Source organism: Natrix helvetica (genome assembly GCF_964273705.1).
Source record: "Natrix helvetica genome assembly, chromosome: 1".
NCBI lineage: Eukaryota > Metazoa > Chordata > Lepidosauria > Squamata > Natricidae > Natrix > Natrix helvetica.
The window spans coordinates 297,007,285-297,030,146 of record NC_138548.1 but is presented as its reverse complement, the minus strand read 5'-3'; the positions used below and the strand labels follow the sequence as shown (position 1 = coordinate 297,030,146).

The following is a 22,862-nucleotide window of genomic DNA, read 5'->3' as shown; positions in this document are numbered from 1 at the left end:
AATATAAGGAAAGAAACAGTGAGGATTCTGAAATCTATATTAATTCTCCTGCTGACAAATTATAATGAACTAAGCAAATAATGGATGGGAAACACAAAGTACCTGAATCACACAGTGCATTTGATCCACCCCTTCATAGATACCTATGACTTCTCTTGCTCCCTGCTTGCCTGTGCTCTTTTGACTGTGTTACCGTTTTTTTTTTTGGCGTTCCTATTAGCTTCTATTTTTGAAGACTTCAAACATCCTAGAACCCTTGTTATGTATAAGCCCCAACATAAGATACCCTGACTTTGGTATTGGGCAACCTTGATGGTCATTGGGCCTTGAATAAGGATAGAGTAATTCCCATAAAGAAGATACTAAAAACTGTGGGACTTAAAACAGATAACACAATAACCTTATCTAGACTTCTTGAAAGATTTCTTTGAGTGTAAAATCTTCAGGTTACCATGCAGTCTCTTCTGTTGAATCATTAACTATTCCCTCTTCCATTTACACAACAAAAGAATATATCATGTATATACATAAGTGATCTGGCAGAGATAAACATATCTAAAAGAAAAATAAGAAAGGAAGCTGATCCAGTAATGAAACCAAGTAATGCGTAAACATAAGAATATTGTACTATATACACATACCTTACATACTATATATTTTTTCAGTTCTGCCCTCTACCTTAGAACTTTTATAGTAAGAGTACACAACATTCTGGTGATTGTATGCTACTCCTGCAAAATAAGGTAGTCTGATACAGGTAGTCCTCTACTTACTATCACAATTGAGCCCAGAATTTCTGTTGCTGAGACATTTTTTAAAAAGAGTTTTGTCCCATTTTGCAACTTTTCTTGCCACGTTTGTTAAGTGAATCACTGCACTATTAGTATCAGTAACACGGTTAAGTGAATCTAGCTTCCCTATTGACTTTGCTTGTCAGAAGGTCACAAAAGGTGATTCCCATGATCCCTCGCTGCAAACATCATAAATACGAATCGGTTGCCAAGCATCTGAATTTTCACCACGTGACCGTGGGGATGCCACCGTGGTCAGAAGTGTGAAAAATGGTCACAACTTTTTTCAGTGCCTTTGTAACTTTGAACAGTCACTAAACAAGCTGTTGTAAGTTGAGGATACCTGTATTATATGTGGCTGCCATTTTTTTCCCCCAAGTACTTTGCAAGATGCACTTAACACCCAAAACATAGCGCTCAGTTTTATTGTCTATGTCACTGTACCTCTAGTGCAGGGGTGCCCAGCATGGCTGGCTGGGGAATTCTGGGAGTTGAAGTCCACAAGTCTTAAAGTTCCCAAGTTTGGACACCCCTGCTCTAGTGTCCTTGATCCCTGGATTTTAAAAAAGCTAATGTTTTTCAAATAGGAGATTGGAGGGTCAGCCTCATGTCTGCTCCCCAGAATGTCTATGGCCCACAATTGAGACTCATTAGCATTCTTACAAAACAAACAAGTTGAATGGAGGTTAAGGTTGGGCTGCCATTTATTACTTCAGTGCTTTGCCATGAATTGGGCCTGATCAAAATGCCAACTGTAATCAATAGCCCAAACAGGTATTGATGCTAAGCTTCAAAAATGCAACTATTTACTCCATTCATACAAAAATCCAGCTTCCTTAAGAAACAAAGGCAACACTATTTGTGGGGGACAGGATTAATCCTCCTGCAAGCAAACCATTAGTTAGAAAATGTCAAGCCCAAGCTAAAAACAAAATGTACCCGATATGGTTAGCATCAAGGTGCAAAGTTTGATACCACTTGCTAAAAGAATGTCATTTGCACTCTATGCTCTCCCTTGCCTATACTATGGCATACCACTTTAAATCAGGATTGTGTTCTGATGATTAGACAGTCGGAAGAACCAATAGTTCTGTGCCAAATAGCTGTGGGATTAACTAGGATCTAAATACTTCCTTAGTTAAGGGTCATAGAGATACCATTAAAAAAGCACTCTTGAATTTAAAAATATCAAAGGCTCTAAAATCTGGTCAACCTGAGCAGGAGCAGCAGCTGACCAATAGAAAGGACTGAGGAGATTGCATGGTGAAGAATGTGACTTTTTTCTCTGCTGTTCTCCCTAATGCCTATTCTTTAATATTGTAATAATACTTTAGTTGATTAGCAACTAGGGCATGCCAGAATATAAAATACAGAACAATGATAAGACCATGTGTAATAAAACAGAGTAAAAGGCAGAACTAAAAAGAATAATAAATCATATTTCTGTGTCCCCACCACAATTTACCCCAATAAAGATCTACCATGTAGTTCTCAATTGCACTGTTTTGTTCATACAAGGGTCTGTGTTGTTTGTAATTTTTGGGTTCTGGCCGCACACAAAATATGGCATTTTAATGAATTGATCTCAATAGGCTGTTTGTCTAATGTCATGATGGCAAACCTATGGCACATGTACCAGAGGTGGCATGCAGAACCCTCTCTGTGGGCATGCATGTTGTTGCCAGCTGCTCTTCTGGGTTCCATCATGCGCATGTGCACCAGCCAGCTGCTCTCTTCTGGGTTCTGGCACGCGCCTCAGTTTTGGCACTCAATGCCCAAAAGGTTAACCATCACTAGTCTAATGTATGACCCAAGAGATTAATCTCTCTCTCTCTCTCTCTCTCTCTCTCTCTCTCTCTCTCTCTCTCTCTCTCGTACAATTGGCATTCAAACAATGTATGAGCTATGTCCTAATATATAAATTCAGTATTTAAGCATTTGTCAAAGCCATTGCCGGTCACAACAAGAGAGAATAAAGATAATTAGCTAGCCAACAGCATGGTTAAATTGACAGGTCACAAATGTCTCTGCCGGGCTCTTCTGACAATTATTCTGGCATCTGGTGGACAAAGTTGCTCAGATTCCTCTGAGTTAGGCTTGAACGGGGCATGCCTTGGCTGAGTTGACCAAAGCATGATTCCATCTTGTAACATGAGAAAGTGCATGGGTCTTTAGGCTGCTAGCCTGATCCTGTGTTTTAGATCCATGTCACTCCTGGGTTGGTGAAGGCCCAGATGCTGAATTACCACCTTTAAATGGTTACCACCTTTCATGGCATAAGGCTTGGTTACATGAAGCATTACCCGGCTCCCATTATTTCTGTCCCTCCCGCTTGCCTTCAGACATTGTGGGTGCTTCATCATTGGAGGCTTTTAAGAAGAGACTGGACAGTCATTTGTTTGAAAAGGTATAGGATTTCCTGCTGGAGCAGGAGTTGGACTAGAAGACCTCCAAGGTTCCTTCCAGCTCTATTCTGATTCTGATTCAGTTAAGATTTGACAGGATGAGCATACATTGTATTTTATCTATTAAAAAATGCCATTTGATGACATTTGCTAAGCACATCTTCTCTGTTGCCTGCAGTCTGGAATAGAATCCCTCTAGAGCAGGGCTGTCAAACTCTCGACCTCAAAGTGCTTTTCACTCTGAAAAAGCACTTTGAGTCATGGGGTAGAACCCAAACAAAAATTTACGCTACACTATTTTTACAGAACTACAGGACTGCTGATTTCTGCTTAGAATATTATCTTTCCAAAATCTGAACAAGCATACGGTATCATTAATCATTTTTTACTATAACAACTGAAGCTAAATACTATTTGCCAGCAGATGGTGCAAGTTTGAATGGGTGCTAAAAATCGTGGGGTTTGCCATCTTTCAGACTGCTTGACTTAATAGGTGGCAAATGCTAAAGCTTTACACTAGAAGGAACCTTCCCAATGCGCTTTAAAACCCCTTCTTCTCCACTGTTGCCAGTCAGTGAAGCTATTTTTCAATAAGAAAGCACTCTTCTGAATGTCTTCGAAATCTGGGTTCGGAAATAGTCTGGCTGACAAGAAGGATAAAGCAAAGAGTTCTCCAAGTGATTGGCATAACCCCTCTTCTTCACCTTCAAATTGTCTTTCAGGCGATTTCTAGTTTTATAGTTCTATGAACTATTCATCTGCAAAAATCAGCGTTCAAAAATAGGCTGGCTGAGAGGTAAAAATAGTACAAGATAGTGATAAATAACAAATGAGTTTTGTCTCTGACTGGGGCTGCAAGAGGATGGTGAAACAGATAGATGGCTGTGAAGAAAAAGCACATTAGAGCAGAAGATGCATTCAATTGTGGTGAGTCAGCTGTTGTGACAATGCTAGGTTATGACATGCACTCACAGGAAAAAAGGGTAGCGTGTACATGCAAAGCCTACCTAAACACTGATTGATTAAAGGCAGATAATGAGAACCGACTGTCTCGTATATCATCATAGGCATAGAGCTAAGGTATAGAGTTGAAACTGAGCCAATAGAGTGCCTTTTAGATAACTCCTAGAGTGCCTATTAGGCAATACTTCTTGATCTCACGCTGAAAAACGTATAAAAACCTTGGTCAATCCTTTGTTCGAGATCCTGGCATTTTGCTAGCTGGGACCTCTTTTGCTGAAGCTTTTCAATAAAAAGAAATTAACTCTGCACCTTATGTTTGGTCATCTTCATTGGCTTTGGTCCCAGGCTCAGACCCAAATTTAGGGACAACAATCTGGGGGTTCGTCTGGGATCTACCATGCCTAGATTCAACTGAGGGCACAAATGGCCAACAGAGGGTGAGAGTGGCTGACAGGTATATGAATAGTCTAACATAAATTCCCAATCAGTGACCAAGACTGTGTACTTCTGCATACGTCAGCCGCACCATTCTAGAGAATACAATACAATACAATAGCAGAGTTAGAAGGGACCTTGGAGGTCTTCTAGTCCAACCCCCTGCCTAGGCAGGAAACCCTATATCATTTCAGACAAATGGCTATCCAACATCTTCTTAAAGACTTCCAGTGTTGGGGCATTCACAACTTCTGGAGGCAAGCTGTTCCTCTGATTAATTGTTCTAACTGTCAGGAAATTTCTCCTCAGTTCTCTCCTCGATTAGTTTCCACCCATTGCTTCTTGTTCTGCCCTCAGGTGCTTCGGAGAATAGTTTGACTCCCTCTTCTTTGTGGCAACCCCTGAGATATTGGAACACTGCTATCATGTCTCCCCTAGTCCTTCTTTTCATTAAACTAGACATACGCAGTTCCTGCAACCGTTCTTCATATGTTTTAGTCTCCAGTCCCCTAATCATCTTTGTTGCTCTTCTCTGCACTCTTTCTAGAGTCTCCACATCTTTTCTACATCGTGGCGACCAGAACTGAATGCAGTATTCCAAGTGTGGCCTTACCAAGGCATTATAAAGTGGTATTAACACTTCACGTGATCTTGATTCTATCCCTCTGTTGATGCAGCCTAGAACTGTGTTGGCTTTTTTGGCAGCTGCTGCACACTGCTGGCTCATATTTAAATGGTTGTCCACTAGGACTCCAAGATCCCTCTCACAGTTACTACTATTGAGCAAGGTACCACCTATACTGTACCTGTGCATTTCATTTTTCTTGCCTAAATGTAGAACCTTACTCTTTTCATCATTGAATTTCATTTTATTAGATAGTGCCCAATGTTCAAGTTTGTCAAGATCCTTCTGTATCTTAAGCCTATCTTCTGGAGTGTTGGCTATTCCTGCCAGCTTGGTGTCATCTGCAAATTTGATGAGTTCCCTCATCCAAATCATTGATGAAGATGTTGAAGAGTACTGGGCCTAAAACAGAGCCTTTGGGTATTCCACTGCATACTTCCCTCCATGTAGATGCAGTTCCATTGAGGACTACATGTTGAGTGCGGTTGGTCAGCCAGTTACGAATCCATCTGGTGGTGATGCTGTCTAACCCACATTCTTCTACTTTATCTAGTAGTAGGTTATGGTCTACCTTATTTATTTTATTTATTTATTTTATTTCTTGGATTTCTAGACCGCCCCCTCTCCCAAAAAGGGACTTATTAAATGCCTTACTGAAGTCCAAGTAAATTATATCGACGGCTTTCCTCTGGTCCACTAATTTTGTCACTTTGTCAAAGAATGCAATAAGATTAGTCTGGCATGATCTGTTTTTGACAAACCATGTTGGCTTTTGGCTATTACTTTGCTTACTTCTAGGTGTTTGCTAATTCATTGCTTGATTATCTTTTCCAGAATCTTTCCTGGTATTGAGGTCAGGCTGATAGGTCTGTAGTTTCCTGGATCTGTTTTCTTCCCTTTTTTGAAGATGGGAACCACATCAGCTCTTTTCCAGTCCTCTGGCAGTTCCCCGGTACTCCAGGATCTCTGAAAGATATAGTTCAGTGGTTCTGAGATATCGTCTGCTAGTTCCTTCAGAACCCTCCAGTCCTGGTGATTTGAACTCGTCTAGGGTAGACAGGTGCTCACTTAACATTTTCTTCCCTATTTCAACATGTTCCTAATCTGATTTTTGTGGTGCTGTTTTTGATAGGTTGGACTGTTTTGTCCCTTTGTGTAAAAACAGATGCAAAAAATGAGTTAAATAGTTCTGCTTTCTCCCTGTTGCTTGCCACCTTCTTGCCACTTTCTCCCAGCAATGGACCAGTTGTTTCCTTAACTTTTTTCTTGTTTTTAACATGTTGGAAAAAGCTTTTTTTGTTATTTTTTACTTTTGTGGCAAGCCTTTCTTCATTGTGAGCCTTACCTTTCTTCACTTCATCTTTACAGGTTCAGGCTATTTGCTGATATTCTGCCTTAGTTATGTCCCCCCCTTTCCACTTTTTATACTTATCTTTTTTGTCTTTCAATTTGTCAGATAGTTCTTTATGCAGCCATGCTGGTTTCTTTTGGGAGCTGTTATTTTTCTTCTTCATTGGTATTGTGCTAGACTGGGTTTTTGTAATCTCATTTTTCAAAATTTTCCAAGTTTCTTGAGTTGTTTTCCCTTTGAGGATTCTCATCCATGGAATTTTTCCCAAGCTCTAAGTTTATTGAAATTAGCTTTCTTAAAGTCCAAGACTCTAGTTTGACTTTGTTCTACTACTTGTGTTTGCATAATGTTGAATTCCAATATTGCATGGTCACTTGCCCCCAGGGTTCCTGTGGCTTCAACACCTTCTATCGTTTCCTCTCTGTTAGTGAGAATTAAATCCAATATGGCTGATCCCCTTGTTCCCTTCTCTACTTTTTGGGAAACAAAGTTGTCTGCTAGGTTTGTTAGGAACCTGTTGGATCTTCCACTTGGTGCAGAGTTTGTTTCCCAGTTGATGTCAGGGTAGTTAAAGGTTGTCACAAAGAAGAGGGGGTTCAATTTATTGTTCAAAGCACCAGCGGACAGGACAAGAAACATGGATGGAAACTACAGCTAGCCCTCGAGTTAAGAATGTTATGGTGCCTGACCGTTCCATTCATAACCTGAGGATTCGCGGGAGTGAATCTCGTAACTTGAATGAGATCACTCCTGCCTTTTGCCCATGGGAGGCCAATGGAGGGCTGAACTGAGCCTTGGAAGGCCAGTTCCGGCCCCCAGAGGCTCTATTTTGGCTTGCAATGAGCCGAAAGAGGCCTCTGGCTGGCCAAACAGGGCTTCTGAGGTAAACATCTTCCCCCTTGGAGCTCCATTTCTGACGGCAAGGTTCTGGGCAAGGCCTCTGGATGGCCGAATGGGACTTCTGAGGAGCAGATGTGCCCATCAGAAGCTCCATTTCAGACGCGAACATACAGGATAAACATTGCAGAGCCTCTAGAATTGTTCGTAAGGGTGAACAACTACCATAGTGCTGCAACATTTGTAGTTTCAGCCTCGTTCAGAAACACTAGGGGGAAGGACACTGAAAGAATGAATGCCCAGTGGCAACGGCATGCGGGCAGAAGAGGAAGCTCCAGGGGCGGGGAGCTATAGCTTACTACTGCTTAGATTAATAAATCAAATTATAGATGAGATACCCAATGTGGAGGCATCATCAAAAGTCTTGTCAGCCCCATTTTTGCAACCTTTAGAATATAAGATGGGGCATACTGTATTAACTCACCAGTTTTTGTATTTGCAAGAATACCTAATCCCACTATTAGGTAGGGACATCCTCAGTAAACTACGGGTAGCCATAACATGTGAATGGTGGAAGATAAACATGAAAATACTTTAAGAAGAAGTATGGAGGGCAACTACTTTAGTAATCAAAGAAGAAATTTCCCTTATTCCCACCAGAAATAAAACACATTGTAAAACCTTGGATTTGGACAGCAGGATAACCAGGAAAGGCAGTTTTTGTTGAACCAGGCACAGTCACTTTAGCTCTGGGAGAACAAGTGACCAATAAAAGGCAATATAATATCAAATGGGAACCAAAGCAAGTCTTCAGCCTATAATGGAAAACCTCTTAGAATGGGGGCTTATGACCCAATCATTTTCACCTTGGAACACCCCAGTGGTACCCATTAAGAAACCAGATGGGTCATTTTGTTTTGTCCAGGATTTGAGAGGGGTATATAAGAATACCCTTATCCTCCATGTGGTAGTATCCAACCTGTATACCTTCTGGGCACAAATTAACCCAAAAGATAAGTGGTTCACAGTATTGGATTTGAAGGATGCCTTCTGCATCCCGTTGCCAGAAGACAGCCAGCCATTTTTTGCTTTTGAATGGTAAGACCCAATTTCAGGTGTCCCCCATACAATGTACATAGACCAGACTACCACAATGATTTAAAAAAACAGTCCTACCATCTTTGGCCAATGCCTAAGGACCTTTACAAGCCATCATGGGTCAAGGAATATTCAGCTTTACAATATGTGGATGATTTACTTTTGGGAGCCAATACAAGAGAAAAATGTATAAAGTTGACTAAATTGCTCTTGAATTGGCTAGCAACTTGTTGCTATAGATAGAGTCTATAGTATAGACAATACTTCTTTATCTCATGCTGAAAAATGCATAAAAAACTGGATGAATCCTTTGTTTGAGGTCCTGCCATTTTGCTAGCTGGGACCCCTTTTGCTGAAGCACTTCAATGAAAGGAAAATAACTTTATGTCTGGTTGTCTTCATCGTCTTTGGCACCAGGCTGAGATCTGAATTTAGGGACAACAATTGTGCTTGATTACTTGTAATAATAACCGTCATCATCACTGCTAACATCAGAAGCCTACGCACTAAGGGGACATAAGTAACCATACAGCCTTGCACAAATAACTATGGAAACTGCAGAGAGTCATTGTTGTAATACTCACACCCAAGCTAATGCTTTTCATAATAAAAAATAAGAAGTAAAATATATGGCCATGAAAAAACATTAACAGCAGAAGAAAAAAATATGTAATGGGCTCAATGGTAACACAATATGCAACTGGTGGAGATTGGCTCTTTCCCAGTTTAAATAAACTTTCTGTGTGGCACACAACTATCACTCTTTCAAAAGAGCATTAAACTCATGTTATTAGGCTTCTGTTAAGATGGCCCCTTTCAAGCGTTACAGCACCCAGTCACTGGAGCAAGGAGCTTGCCCACAACAACTTTAAAAGGCCAGTGGGAGTTTGGCAGATTCTAACTTGGCCAATCATGCAAGTTGAGCTGTGCACGCACGCTTCAGCCAGCCACTTGCACGGCTGAATTCCGAATAAGCCATGGCCTAGTAATGGGTCACGGCCCAGGTTTCGGGACCTCTATCTTAAGGGGGGAAAGTAGCAGGAGAGGGAATACATTACCTGAACACTAAAACACTTAGGGATAACTGTAAGCTGTTATCTCAGGTAGAAAAAAGTTATTGGGCCATATCAATGTAATAGTTAGAGGGCCAGACAGGCAATGTTGTGTTTGTGAAAAAATAAATACCAAGTTTCATGTTTTGGATGCTCTGACAACAATCCAGAGATTGAATTTTTTAAATCTCTTTGATGAGTACAAAGCCAATCTTTCTAACAAGCAACTTGATAACTAAAGGCTAGGCCAAAGATACAGAATGGAGCAATTTAAGAAATGTAAGATCTCTGTATTCCATTCTGCACTGCTCAGCCAACTTCTCAATAGCCATTATGCAAACTAGCAGGGGAGATTATTTCATCATCATAACTGTAGCTACTTCTGGAATATTTGGAACATATCTTATGACACATTTCATTACGAAATATGAAAGAGAATGGCCTTGATATCTAGTTCCCCTCCATTTTTTTCTTACAGCGAACTACTGGGTGCAGATGAGAATCAGATGACTGATTCTAAAATAACCTATTTGGGCATCATTAACAGACATAGTCACTCCCTCAAACACTTACCACCTTGCCTCCATGCAGAAACTGGGAGGCTGTTTTAGTTCTTCATAAGACATGAAAGCTGCTTCACTGCTGGGTGACTTTGTGACATTCTCTCTCAGCCAGATCCGTCTAGCAGTCTGTGGCACACTCTCTAAATTAGACATTTCCAGCTGTTCTTAAGAGATACAAGTATCCTAAGAGGATATGCCATACATCCGCCTATACTGATGGTTTCTTGCTAAAAATTACTCATTATGTTCCTTTACATGTAATCAGCATTTCCCAGCTTGGCGATTTCTAGGCAGGTGAATTTCAACTCATAATATTATCATCAATTATAAAACTATGGATATAATTTGGAAAAATTGTAAATGGGCTAATGTAAGTTGAAATCTAATTAAACCTTTTTCTTTTTTTTCTTTTTTTTTTTTGATAGTATGTTAAGATTTACTATTAATTTTTCTTTGGCTTTGCTTTATTTGTAATTGTTACCCTGACATGGCACTGTCTTCAATAAAATATATATTTAAAGAAAGAATTATCATCAATGGCCATACTGGTTATACAATACAATGGGAGTTGAAGCCCAAACAAAGTTTGGAAACACTTTTTTTAAAAAAGGAAAGAGAAAAAAAAGCGCTTGAACTTGCCCAGAGCAGCGCTGCCTAATTCCTTCATAAACCACCCTTCCCTAAAATTCGCTCATGGAAATCAATTCCACTTGGACTTAAATAGGAGTCCAAGGGAAACTGTTACAAGACAGCACGACTGACTGCTTCATCGCGGAGGGGGGGGACCTTCCCCTCCTTCCACCCCATCGACACCCTTCTTCCGCGCGAGAATTTGGGTCCCAGTGCATGCCGGAATCATCCTTGCGCAATAGGTGAGCTTCCATTTCCCGTCATGCACCCGGACAGCTCGCCGACCAATCACGCGTGCGCAAGCCCTACCGTTTGTTAGCGTTGGAGTGCGGGCGGAGGGAGCGAGAGTGAGGCCGACCTGGAGGAAGAAGAGGCGGCAGCAGGAGGGACGCAGCGAGCGTGCCGCCGTGGGGCGGGGCCGCCGGGCGTCGGCCTGGAGAGAGAGCGCGACTCGGCAGGTGGGGGAGATCTCAGCTTCCGGCGAAGGGAGGCCGAAGCGAGGCCTTCCTTGGCAACCTTCCGCCCCTGCCGTCGGGCTGAATGGGGCTGCGAGCGCCTCCTCCTCCTCCTTCTCCTCCTGCAAAACGGCCCAGTCGAGCCTTCGCCGTCTGATAGGCGCTAAAAGGCCAGCTTCTCTCCCCGAGGAACCGCTTCGGCTGTGCTGGTCTCTTTCGGTGGGACGAGGTCGTGAAGGTGCTGCGGAGAAAGGGGCTCCGTGGCTCCAGAAGCGAGGGAAAGCTGTGGGTGCCGGGGAGCGGATGCCGTCCATTTCGAACCGGACTCCCGACTCCGTTTGGGGGCGAGGTGGAAAAAGATGACGGAGCGGAGAGGCCGTTTGCGCTGAGAAAAGAGGAAGGCTTCCGGGCCACCGGATCTTCACCCCTAAGCCAGACTCGGATCAAATTCTCTGGACTCGTGGGGCGGCGGTTTCGAAGGGAAACATGAACAGATACCTGCCGGTAGCACGACAGCATTTCCTGGCTGTGTTAGCCAGCACCAGTGTAGTCGTGAAATCTATATGTGCCATTGTCATTTTGCTCTATCTTCTCTCATTTGCTGTAGACACGGTCTTTGGACTTGGGGTTACCCCCGGATATCTCTTCCCACCCAACTTTTGGATATGGACGCTGGCAACCCACAGCCTGGTGGAAAAGCATATTTGGGATGTGGGTGTAAGCCTGGCCACTATAGTGGTGGCAGGAAGGTTGCTGGAGCCACTCTGGGGTGCCCTGGAACTTTTGATCTTCTTTGCCGTGGTGAATATTTCAGTTGGGCTTTTGGGGGCCTTTGCTTATCTTCTTACTTACATGGCGACGTTCAGTCTGCCTTACTTGTTTTCTGTTCGCATTTATGGGATGCTGGGTTTCCTTGGCGGGGTCTTAGTGGCCCTCAAGCAAACCATGGGGGACAGTACTGTCTTAAAGATACCTCAGGTACGAATGAAGGTGGTTCCCATGCTCTTGCTTCTCATTCTTTCGGTTTTGAGACTGACCACTCTTATTGAAAGCAACATTTTGGCTTCTTATGGTTTTGGGGTCCTTTCCAGTTGGATATACCTGCGTTTTTACCAGAGGCATAGCCGAGGGCGTGGCGATATGTCAGACCATTTTGCATTTGCCACATTCTTCCCTGAGATCCTACAGCCTGTGGTTGGTTTGCTGGCCAATCTTGTGCACACCATCTTAGTGAAAGTGAGAGTCTGCCGGAAAACAGTGAAACGTTATGATGTTGGAGCCCCTTCTTCTATTACTATCAGCTTGCCTGGAACAGATCCTCAGGATGCTGAACGAAGGAGGTAATTTTCCTTAAACTATATCTAGGTTCAACTTTTATGTGATCTGTGTCGGAAAGGAAAAGGGAGGAACTAAATGAACTATGGCTAATTTTCCAAGATAAAACTATTGAAAATAGTCCCTTTTTAAATTGAACTTTTTTAGTTATGTGTCTTCTGTATTTGAGAAAAAAAATATACCTTTGATTTATTGAGCTTTCTTGTTTGTTTGACCACTACTGAGACCTCTGTCCTCAGAATATTCTATCAAAGATACCAATACCCTTTCAAATTGATGCAGGCGCAGAGCAAAAAGTAAGAGTGAAAACAATATCTCTCCTGTTCCTGTGCATTTTAAAACAATTCCTTTTCTTTGCAGCAAAGGAGAGAGAGAGAATATTTAAACCAGAACAAGAAGTTATAGTTGAGATTCAAGAGAACTGTGAATCCAGCTGAATTCTTTTAATGAGGCCTCCAGCTTACTTCTTTAGACTTTCTATTGTCATTATTGCCAACGCTAGGAAAAGTGAGTTGTAAGAAAGTTTATTTTTAAACATAGATTTAAATAATTCTTTTTCAGGCTTTGCATATTTATTTGACCCATATATTTATGGGGTTATATATTTATATAAAGGTAATCCTCACAGTAGTCAGCAGAATCGAATACTATGCAGTGAGTTTGTTATTAGTATTTACAGCACTGTACTTAAAATTTGCCAATGGAATCTGCAGTTTATTAACAGTACCAACAGTACAAATTTAAACTGGCAAAGGATTAGATTTGAAAATAAAAAAAACTATTTCAGAATAAAGCATTTGTAAGCTACTTCTATAATACTACTAAGAAAATTCAATATAATTGTGTGTATGAAATAAAATGGTTGCCTGTACATTGTTTGCTTTTTCCATAAAAAGTATGTCTAAACACTTTAAAAAATGATCCATTGAATTAACTGGGAACTTCACACAAGTACATGAACACACCCTAGCTATATATGCAATGTGTAGAGTTTAAACTTGGAACAGTTTAGATATCAAACGTAGGCCTTTTTTGTCTTAAGTATGACATTCACCAAAAAATGTGTAAAAGAGCCAAAGGGACATTATTTTGCAATTTATAGTCGGTAGAGGGAATTGTAGACTTGGAAAATCACAATACATATTAGACTTCTGGTACACAGGTAATCTTAAACTTACAAACATTCATTTAGCAACCATTCAAAGTTACAATGGCACTGAAAAAAATGAATTATGACTGTTTTTCACATGTTCGTTGCAGCATCCCCTTGATCATGTGATCAAGGTACTTGGCAACAGGCATGTATTTATGACAGTTGCAATGTCCTGGGTCATGTGATCCCCTTTTGCGATCTGACAAAGTCAATAGGAAAGCCAGATTCACTTAACTGTGTTACTGACTTAACAACTGCATGATTCACTTAACAACTGTGACAAGAAAGGTTGTAAAATTGAGCAAAACTGTCTTAACTATCTTAGCAACAGAAATTTTGTGCTCAATTTGGTCATAAGTCAACTATCTGTACATCTAAAGCAGGGGTGTGACACGCACGGCCCACTGATGTTGTTCAAAAGTTTAAGTAACTATTGTACGTTATACTGTTTTTCATCTCAGCAGGTTAATTGTATCAAAGAAAACATTACTTTAAATTATTGTGTTGTGAAGTTAATATGAATTTAGTGGAGCAAAACAAGACAGAATCAGTTTGAAGAGTAGTTAATACCGTGTTTCTCCAAAAAGAAGGCCGGGTCTTATTTTCTTTTGACTCCAGAAAAAAGAGTTAGGCCTTCTTTTTGGAGGGTTCTAATTATTGATTCACCTTGCGGTGGTGGCACCGACCACCCCGCCCAGCAAGAACCTGCTGCTGGCTCATTTCTCCACCCGCTTGCTGCCACTCTCACGCATCAGCCCGGCCTCCGTTTTGCCTTCAGATGCCTTCCGGTAGGCATCTGAAGGTGAAACAGAGGCTGGGGCAATACATGCAAGTGGTGGCAAGTGGGCGCAGTAGAGGCCGCAGAAGGTGATGCAGGGCCTGGTAAGTAGGGCAGCTCCACACACACCTATCCCCACCCTAGCTTATTTTTTACCTTTCTGCCTCACCCGCCCCCTGCACCCCAGGGTGGGCGGGGTCTTAATTAGGGCTAATTTTGTGGGTGGGGCTTAATTTGATCACATGCGCTCAAAAACGTGATAGGGCTTCTTTTCAAGGTGGGCTGTCTGGAGAAACACAGTAGTTTTATTGTATTAACAGTATTAAACATTACATATCCTAGGTAGGAAATGTAATTAAGTAAAGCGAAGCTCAGTGTTTCAATTTTTATTTATAAGGCTAAACTATCATCATATCTGTTTTTAAAAGTTATAAAATGTGTCTTTTGTAGATGTGTGTTCAGTGAATTGCCTTTGCAGGCACTTCTGAGCTGTCTTGCATAACTATTTGATCGGTTTAGTTTAGATATTTCAGCTCATATTCTCCTATGCCTGTAGTATAAATGCTTTCTGCTGTTACTGTGGTTTCTGAACAGTCTGAATACAAATGCAGAATAAATAATTACAGGGTTGGAGTACTTGCTCCTGTGTCATAAAGGAAAAAAGAGGAACTACTTACTCAAAGAGAAATTTCAGTTAAAAGCAAATATATTCAGCGCACAATGAGTTATTTTTTGTTTTAATTTTTTTTAAAGTTTTCTCCTCTATTCTATTGTGTTTTTTTAAAACAATATATTCTGAATACTTTGTACTTGTGAATCACAAACTAATACTTGCAAATGGGAGCAATTTAGTCATTCCTTTTATGATGAAGGGAATTACTATGGTGATTTTTTTTACCATTTGAATTATTTTATGTACTTGTAACATGATAACAAGATCACTAAGCACAAATGTGGCCAAGAATGTTCTTCAACTGAAACCTCGAACACTGTGGGGTAGTAGAAACAAGTAGATCTCCAACCCAATCAAATTAACATTTGTAGGTATTTAACACTGTATTTTCTATAAAAATGTCTAGTTTGGATTGTTTGTGAGAGTTTTAGCAAGGTATATGTAGATTCAGTCAGTAACAACACCCTGGACTACTTTATTATTGTCTCTGCTGTCTTCTGAATTCCACTGTGAAAGAAAGCAGAGTTTGGACAACTGCACAGAAAAAGACACCCAAAGAAATGCAGGGCCAAACTGATGGACGTTGCCTTTTCTGCCTTAGAACAAAAAAAGGAGAAAGCTGCCAAATAATTGTAAGCTTGTCATGTTCTCTGGTCCTTTCCTTAAGAGAGAAAAATCAAGATTGCATGGCAGGGCCACCAGGGCAAACTTTCTCTCACTTGATCTTTTCTTTGGAAAACATCAGTATGGAATGCTTGATTGTCTAGCAAAAGCTGTAGAACCCTTAGGTATAGAACAAATCAGTACTTTTGTTATAATTATACTAGATTGAATAGATTGAAACTTTATAGAGTATATAATGAAGCATGTAGCCCATAAACTGGATTCCTTTAATAGATCGATAAAATAAGAGTTATACTACTACACTGTTACTCTTGTTCTTGAGTTAGAGTATTGAACTGTTTATTTTTTTAATAATTTAGTAAGTGCATTTTCTTTAAACTATAAATACTTTGAAGCAACATGGTATGTAAAGTGCAACCTGAACTAGTAACTGCATTATTGTAACATTCTTTCCACCAGGGGGTTATGTTCTTAAGAAAGGTCAAATGTTACAATCGGGAGAGAGTCAACTTGAATAAGGCTATATTAAATGTTAGTACTTTATACTGAAAGACAAAGAATCTATTTTCATATTGTTAAGAATGAAGACAAATACATTACTAGAGACCTGACTAATAGTTGCCATCAGTGAATGGGAAATGAAGAGTTAAAGATACGAATAGATAAAATATGTTAAATGGATATTGCTGTAGATATTAATGTGGAGGAACCTATATAGTGCATGTGACAAAACACTCATAGCCTGCATTAGATGGATGTGATATGGGGGAAGAATTGTTTTTAGTCTTGAGCTGTTTATATCCCCAGAGCTTTAAAGTGGTTTTAGTCTCTTCAGTAACTAACACTAGAAAATTCCTGTTCCATGAAATGCATGATAGACTGTTTAAACTTTGTACCATTTTTTTCATTTTGTAGACAACTGGCTCTAAAGGCACTGAATGAACGATTGAAACGTGTGGAAGATCAGTCAGCCTGGCCCAGTATGGAGGATGAAGATGAAGAAAATGCCAAGGCCGATACTCCCTTGCTACCTGAAAAGAGCCGGGACTCTGCCGGTGTTGGAAAAGCTTCCAGCCAAGAATCCAGCCTCATTACCTTTGAAGATGCCCCCTCTCAGTTGTGACCATGAAGCATTTGCCTCTCCTGCCTGCTCCTGCATATCAGAGCTGCTAATGATCCTTCACCTGTCCTCCCTCATAGCGTTCCCTGTTTTGCAGGAACAAAACACTATGCCTCCTGGCTACTTCCTCCAGCATTTGTGAGCCACCTGTGGTTTTTCCAGGTCTTAGGACTCTTTTGGTGAAAACTGAATTGTCAGACTGACCTGAGAGGTTGTTTCATCTCTTCAGAAAGGTTTTGAAATTAAGAACTTCTCAGAACTGGCAGGGGAGGAAGGAGGGCATAGCTCAATAAGGAGCATCTCCTTAAAATGACCTATAGAATTTGCCCCAGCCTAAAGCTGCCATTGTGGCTATTAACACAATGCTTGTGTTTAGTTCCTTTAATGGCAATTCCGGTTAATCTTAATGGAGTCTTGTATTCTCCAATCTGATGAATCTGTTCTTTGAGTTCTAAATGCTAAATTATCACATAAACCCAACGAAAATATCACAGAACAACCCCTTCGAATGTACAGCATTCTCCTCGATTGCAGTTTTACTTGGTGGCAGTGATTGTTGTCAATGATTATTTGGCTTCTTTTTTTTCAGAATTAGTTATTGATTAAATAAACAATTTAATATTGATTAAATAAGCAAAAAAAGATCTTTGTAACTCACTTTTATTTCCAGTATCCATGGGTTTCATAATTTTAAACCCTGCCAAATAAAACTGTTAAGTTCCCTCTTGTAGAGGCAGCAGTTAAAGCCTTTTAATAATAGTAATGTCATTGCTGATTTTTTTAAAGTGAAAGGATGCAGGCTGCAGCTTGCTTCTAGATTGCCAGTTAATACTGGATAGGAAAGCATTGTCTGAGACTTTCCATAGGACTCCAAAAGGAAATTAATTTGATTTGTTTTTCTTCACTTCCATTTACAATTATTCAAAGTATAAAGCAGTTTTTGTCTTTAATGGTCAACCAGTGTATTCAAGACACCACTGGGGTAAATTTTTGCCACAGTAGGTTGCATACTACTACTATTTTCTCTGATTCTTTTTTTTTTTTTTTTTTGGTTTGGTGAGATCATTAACCTCTTTTCCTTTGGGCTGAGATATTTTTTTATGTGGGGCAACAAGTTCTGAGATTTCTTGCCTTGATAGCCAACTAAAGGTGAACAACTGGGTTAGGTAGCACTTAAAAGAATGGAAAGAGAATGTATGAAAATGTTAATTTTTTTAAAGGACCAAGGTTTTTTTTTGTCAACCAAGAAGTAAAACACAGATTTCAGTATCAATAAACGGTTCTTTCAAAGAGTACCTCTTGATTGGCTTTCTAAACCTCCCATCATTCATCATTTGACCATGTTTGCTCCTACTTGCAAAAGAACTCACAAAAATCATTTTCACTGCAATCAGTATTGTTAACATGAGGGGATGTTAAAATGCAGTAACAGATGTTGTCTGTGAATTCTTTAACATGCAAACTCCTGAATGTTAAGAGTCTTGCTTCTTTTGTAGAATTAAGCCCAGTCTGATCAAGATAATGTACATCCTTGTTCACTTCCTCATCCCACTTCACTACAGAAATCCTGCATAATAAACACTGTCCATTTTGAACCTGAAACCTTGAGTAAAAAACTGAACCATGATATCTTAAAGTTCAGTTTCCAACTGCAGCTGTCTCCTAATTGTTTTGCTTATCTGATCTTTAAAATTTCCAGGGTTGAATACCTGTCTACTTCTTAGGTCTTAATACTTCTCTATGGTATCAACGGGAGAGTCCAGGTTGGTTTATTCTACCCTGCTAGCTTGTTGACTGAATTGAAAATCTGAAGACACGCCTCCTTGGCAATGGTCCCGTCTTTCAATTCAGTTTCAACTCGCAGGACTGGTTTTCTTGAGCTCTCAGCTCAGGTTTTGAAGGATAGTTGGATTGTGATATAAATCGGTTTGACATCAATAGAAGAGAACAACAGTACATCGTGTTGTGAGTTAGTGCTGTAGGCGCCATTGCGGGGCTCTTTAGCCCTAGATTTAGCACTTCCTGTGTTCGCCCCTTTGAGCTACGATCTTTTGCCTCAGGGACTTTTAACGGACATTGAGGCTGCCCTTAATTGCTCAGGAAAGACCACGCTGATTAAAAGCATAGCAAGATCATTTTGTGTGTTGTGCGGCTGCAATTGCAGGATTAGCAGCAGATTTCCCCGAATTGTAGTTTGCTTTTTGTGTTGATTATTCTCGCCGTCTACAACTTGACACCAATGGTTGAGTTTTTGAGCCTGGCAACGGCATTTGGTCGTGCGGCTTGGACATTTTAAAATAGCAAAAGTGGGGCGCGAAACCTATGGGTAGTCCTCAACTTATGATCACAATTGAGGCTAAAATGTATGTTAAGTGAAAAAGTTGTTTCTAATATATTTCCCATATATTAGAAAAGCCCCCAAAAAATGTGAAAAGCTAGGGCTGACAATCTGAAAATTAAATTCAGAAATTTGAGTTCACAGGCAGTCTCAGAAGCTAGTTTGAGTTGCTGGATCAATCTCTGATTAGAATAATTTATTAATATTGGACTTAATTTGACAAGATTAAAAACTAGTGACCTGTGCATGTACAAAAGGACTTTTTCAACTTAAAATTTTAAATCCATTTATAAGTCCCAAATGGATTAATTTTCTAAATCACTTTAAAAGTCTGAATAACTTTTTGGATGGCTTAGGCAACGTGGTATTTACAACACTGTAGTTCTGGTTGAAATCTTAGACCAGAGGTGTCAAACTCACGGCCTGTGGGCCGGATGCCCCATGCGCTGGCCATGCCCACCTCCATTTTAGCGAAGGGGAAAGTTGCAATATGTCATGTGACAACAACATGACTCTGCAAGTTTGACACGCCTGTCTCAGACCATTAATAAAAAAAAAGTTCTCAATGAAAGACTTGGTTACAGTTTGACTACTGTGAATTATAAATAGAGAGCCAGTTTAGTGAAGTGGTTAAGGTAAGCCACTAGAAACCAGGAGACTGAGTTCTAGTCCTACCTTGGGCACACAAAGCCAGCTGGATGACCTTGGGCCAGTTTCTCTCTGAGCTGTTTTTAATTATTTTATTTCCAAAGTTATTTCCAATGTCACCCCTCCCCCCAAAAAAACAAAGATGAGACCCAAAAAAGTGCATAAAAGTGCACACACACATATTGTTCCCCCAGTTATTTGCCCAACTAATTTGACCTCTAATTACTGTTTTAAAAAATCAGTTAACAGGTAAAACCAACAACAAAACTAAACTTCAAAACTCTTGTTAACATTCTAGTATTGTATTTCACATGTGGAAAGTCCTCTACGGCTTCTAATCTACCATAGACCACTGCTATCATTATCTTTAATCTGTCCAGGATCAAATTTGATTGATTCTTGAAAATATATGAAGCTTTTCCTTAAAATTCTAACTGGAATCTTTCTCAATAATTGCATCTCATTCCCCAAAGTCATAGTTCTCTATTGTGAATATCTCTGTAGCACTTGTTCAGAGATATTTTTGTGCCGGTTTGGACTACAACATCTCTTAACAGTTGTCTTCTGAGGGAATATAATATATCTATCCCATAATCTCTTTATTTTCTTTTAAAAGTTCAGTTTATTGCTGATCCATACTGCCAACTTAAATTTGTGACCTTTTTGGCCTTCTCCAATGAACCTGCAATTCTCAAACAAAGCTATTACAATTCTGTCAGCAACAAATTGACTTCCAATTCATCCAACTGCAAGTCTGATTTAACTAATTACCTCTCTGAGTATTGCGCTTGTAAGGGTTTCAAGAAGGCTTTGAAATTAAGTTGTTCTGGCTCTCTCCTTTCTTTTATATCTCTCTTTGTGGGCATTGCAAAGAACATATAATGCATAATGTTAATCTTTAATATAGTGTTATTTTCATTTTAAATATAATCCAGATTTCTTTTATAGCCAGATTTCACAACAAACTTAGGCAATTCCTCTCAAAGATAAAAGAAGTAGATGTTCTGTAACATAAATGTCCACAGGAAAAATTACGATAATGTTCCTCACAGGGAATATTCTATTTATTCCCAGAGAATAAATAGAAATGAAAAAGGTTTCCCCTCTCTTTAGAGAAAAAAAGAGAAACCAGACATATACAAAATAAAGTAGCAAAGTTTTTTTAATTGAAAAAATACAAAACTCTTGTCCAGTGCAGATATAAATCAAATCATATCACTTTCACTACCAAGGAGGGAATAGCTTCCAAAATCTTGCCAAAAAACCTGCAGGATTAGTTCAGGCCGTCATGAGGAGGTAACAATGATTTGATGGTATGCGCACACTTGTGAATTAGAAGTACTCACATTGTTTTGTGAAGTATTTTGGTAGTAGCAACCATTGAGGAGAAAATTCAGTAAAATAATAGGTACCTATTTTATCACTTAGTTGTTATGCTGCTATAAAAAGAAATACGATTTTTTATCTAGAATATATCTTTAAACTGCCTTTATTCACTTTCAGGCCATTTCTTATCTGCATAATTGCATTTCAATGAAGCATTCAAGATCGTATTTCAATAATAGGAGCCTTATTGTTAGCATTAACGACTTCTTTGATAGTTTAATGAGGTTTTGAAATGTAGATTTGTTAAAGCTAGGCACCAATTCTTAGCCTTGAATTGCAGCCACAGCTGTTTATCAGTCATACCTCTTTGACAAGCTTGCACATATTTTTCAGTATGGAAAAAGGAGAAAGAAAAAACATCAATTAATATTTCACCATCTTCCCATCATTACTTGCCAGTCTAGTTCATGCTGACATCACTTCTGTAGGGCCGGGCTTTTTCATATGTATAGTTAGCTGCATTCCTTCTGTTTTATTTTCAGTAATTATTAACATTTTTAATTAGCCAGATAGAGCTTTTAGATGTCTCCAATTATTTATCATTGGAAATTATGATTGTGCAGTTTGTAACCTCAGGAATTTCCAGCTACGGTATCTTGAGCTTTTCCTACTATATCTAACCATAGAACATTAATTAACACCTCTCTGGTTTTATTAATATCAACTTAACTGAATTTTGGAGTACATTAAGCTCATGGTTAGCTTTTCATAGATTGAATTCCAGTGTGTCATTGCCTCCCAGGTTCCTGTACTGTACAAATGTTATTAGTGAATTTTGCTATATTGGCTGAGATCAGATTAATTCCCCCATTCCAAATCCGCATTCTGAAAGACAATGTTTTCAGCAATGCATTTGGGGAATTAGTTTCCATGACTGTGGGGTTTGTGTTCCTTAAACATCTGTATTTTGTTACTCTCATCTTACTTCCTATCATTACCTCTGCACTTTCCCATTTTACTTCATCAACATCTAGTGTACTGAGTTACTTAAACTGGTAATGAAATCAGAACAGACGACAATATTCCAGAGATGTCAGCAGGAACAGGAGCAGTGCACATAAAGACATCTCACAAGGTCTAACGGTTTTAAAATATTCAGCCACGAGGTAAGACTTTGCTATTGAACAAGTCAATATAAAGCCTGTTCAATATGTTTATATATTGTAGTCAAATAGAAAAATGTGGCCTGTTGGCTGCCAGCAGAGCTAGCAGCAAAGTCAGATGAAGGAAAGGGGGAGCCTGGAACAACTATGGAGTCTTTGGAAGACTCTGATAAGGAACAGGATCAGAGGCAGAGCAAGGGCCTTCTTTTTTTACAGTGTATACATATATATTTATTTTTGAATAAACACAAACAAACAAGACATAACAAACACCGTAAAAGCATCTTCCATTACAAATTGTAAAAAGTGTGTCAATTGGTTACAAAGAACTTTCGTGCATCCCTTCCACCGTCATCACCTATGATTTATATCAAGTTATATATTTTGCATCATATATATTTATATATATTATTATCATCATACCTCATCCTTCATATGACTAGAGTTGTTTTAATGTCCCTTTATAACAAATATTCCAAAGTTTAAAACAAAACCACAT

General features: G+C 39.6%; 2 protein-coding genes across 2 annotated transcripts in view; both read left to right on the top strand.

The window, feature by feature from the left end:
• CACNA2D2 (calcium voltage-gated channel auxiliary subunit alpha2delta 2) overlaps window positions 1-6,163 on the top strand; it is a 677,428-nt gene extending 671,265 nt beyond the window's left edge. The window contains exon 38 of the mRNA XM_081936759.1: window positions 6,054-6,163. Within this exon, the coding sequence (XP_081792885.1) occupies window positions 6,054-6,071 (18 nt within the window). The 3' untranslated portion in view covers window positions 6,072-6,163. The remainder of the gene's footprint in view (window positions 1-6,053) is intronic.
• A 5,044-nt stretch (window positions 6,164-11,207) lies between these two features.
• TMEM115 (transmembrane protein 115) lies at window positions 11,208-18,183 on the top strand. The gene is made up of 2 exons (XM_081936779.1): window positions 11,208-12,545; window positions 16,684-18,183. The coding sequence occupies exons 1-2, from the start codon at window positions 11,692-11,694 to the stop codon at window positions 16,889-16,891; spliced, it is 1,062 nt and encodes a 353-aa protein (XP_081792905.1). The 5' UTR covers window positions 11,208-11,691; the 3' UTR covers window positions 16,892-18,183.
• The last annotated feature ends 4,679 nt before the right edge of the window (window positions 18,184-22,862 follow it).

What these genes read in the sequence shown, in the direction of transcription:
- TMEM115 (XM_081936779.1), top strand. Translation starts at nt 11,692, where the DNA reads ATGAACAGATACCTGCCGGTAGCACGACAGCATTTCCTGGCTGTGTTA. An exon ending in CAGGATGCTGAACGAAGGAG is followed by an intron (nt 12,546 to 16,683) that starts GTAATTTTCCTT and finishes TTCATTTTGTAG; the next exon opens with ACAACTGGCTCTAAAGGCAC.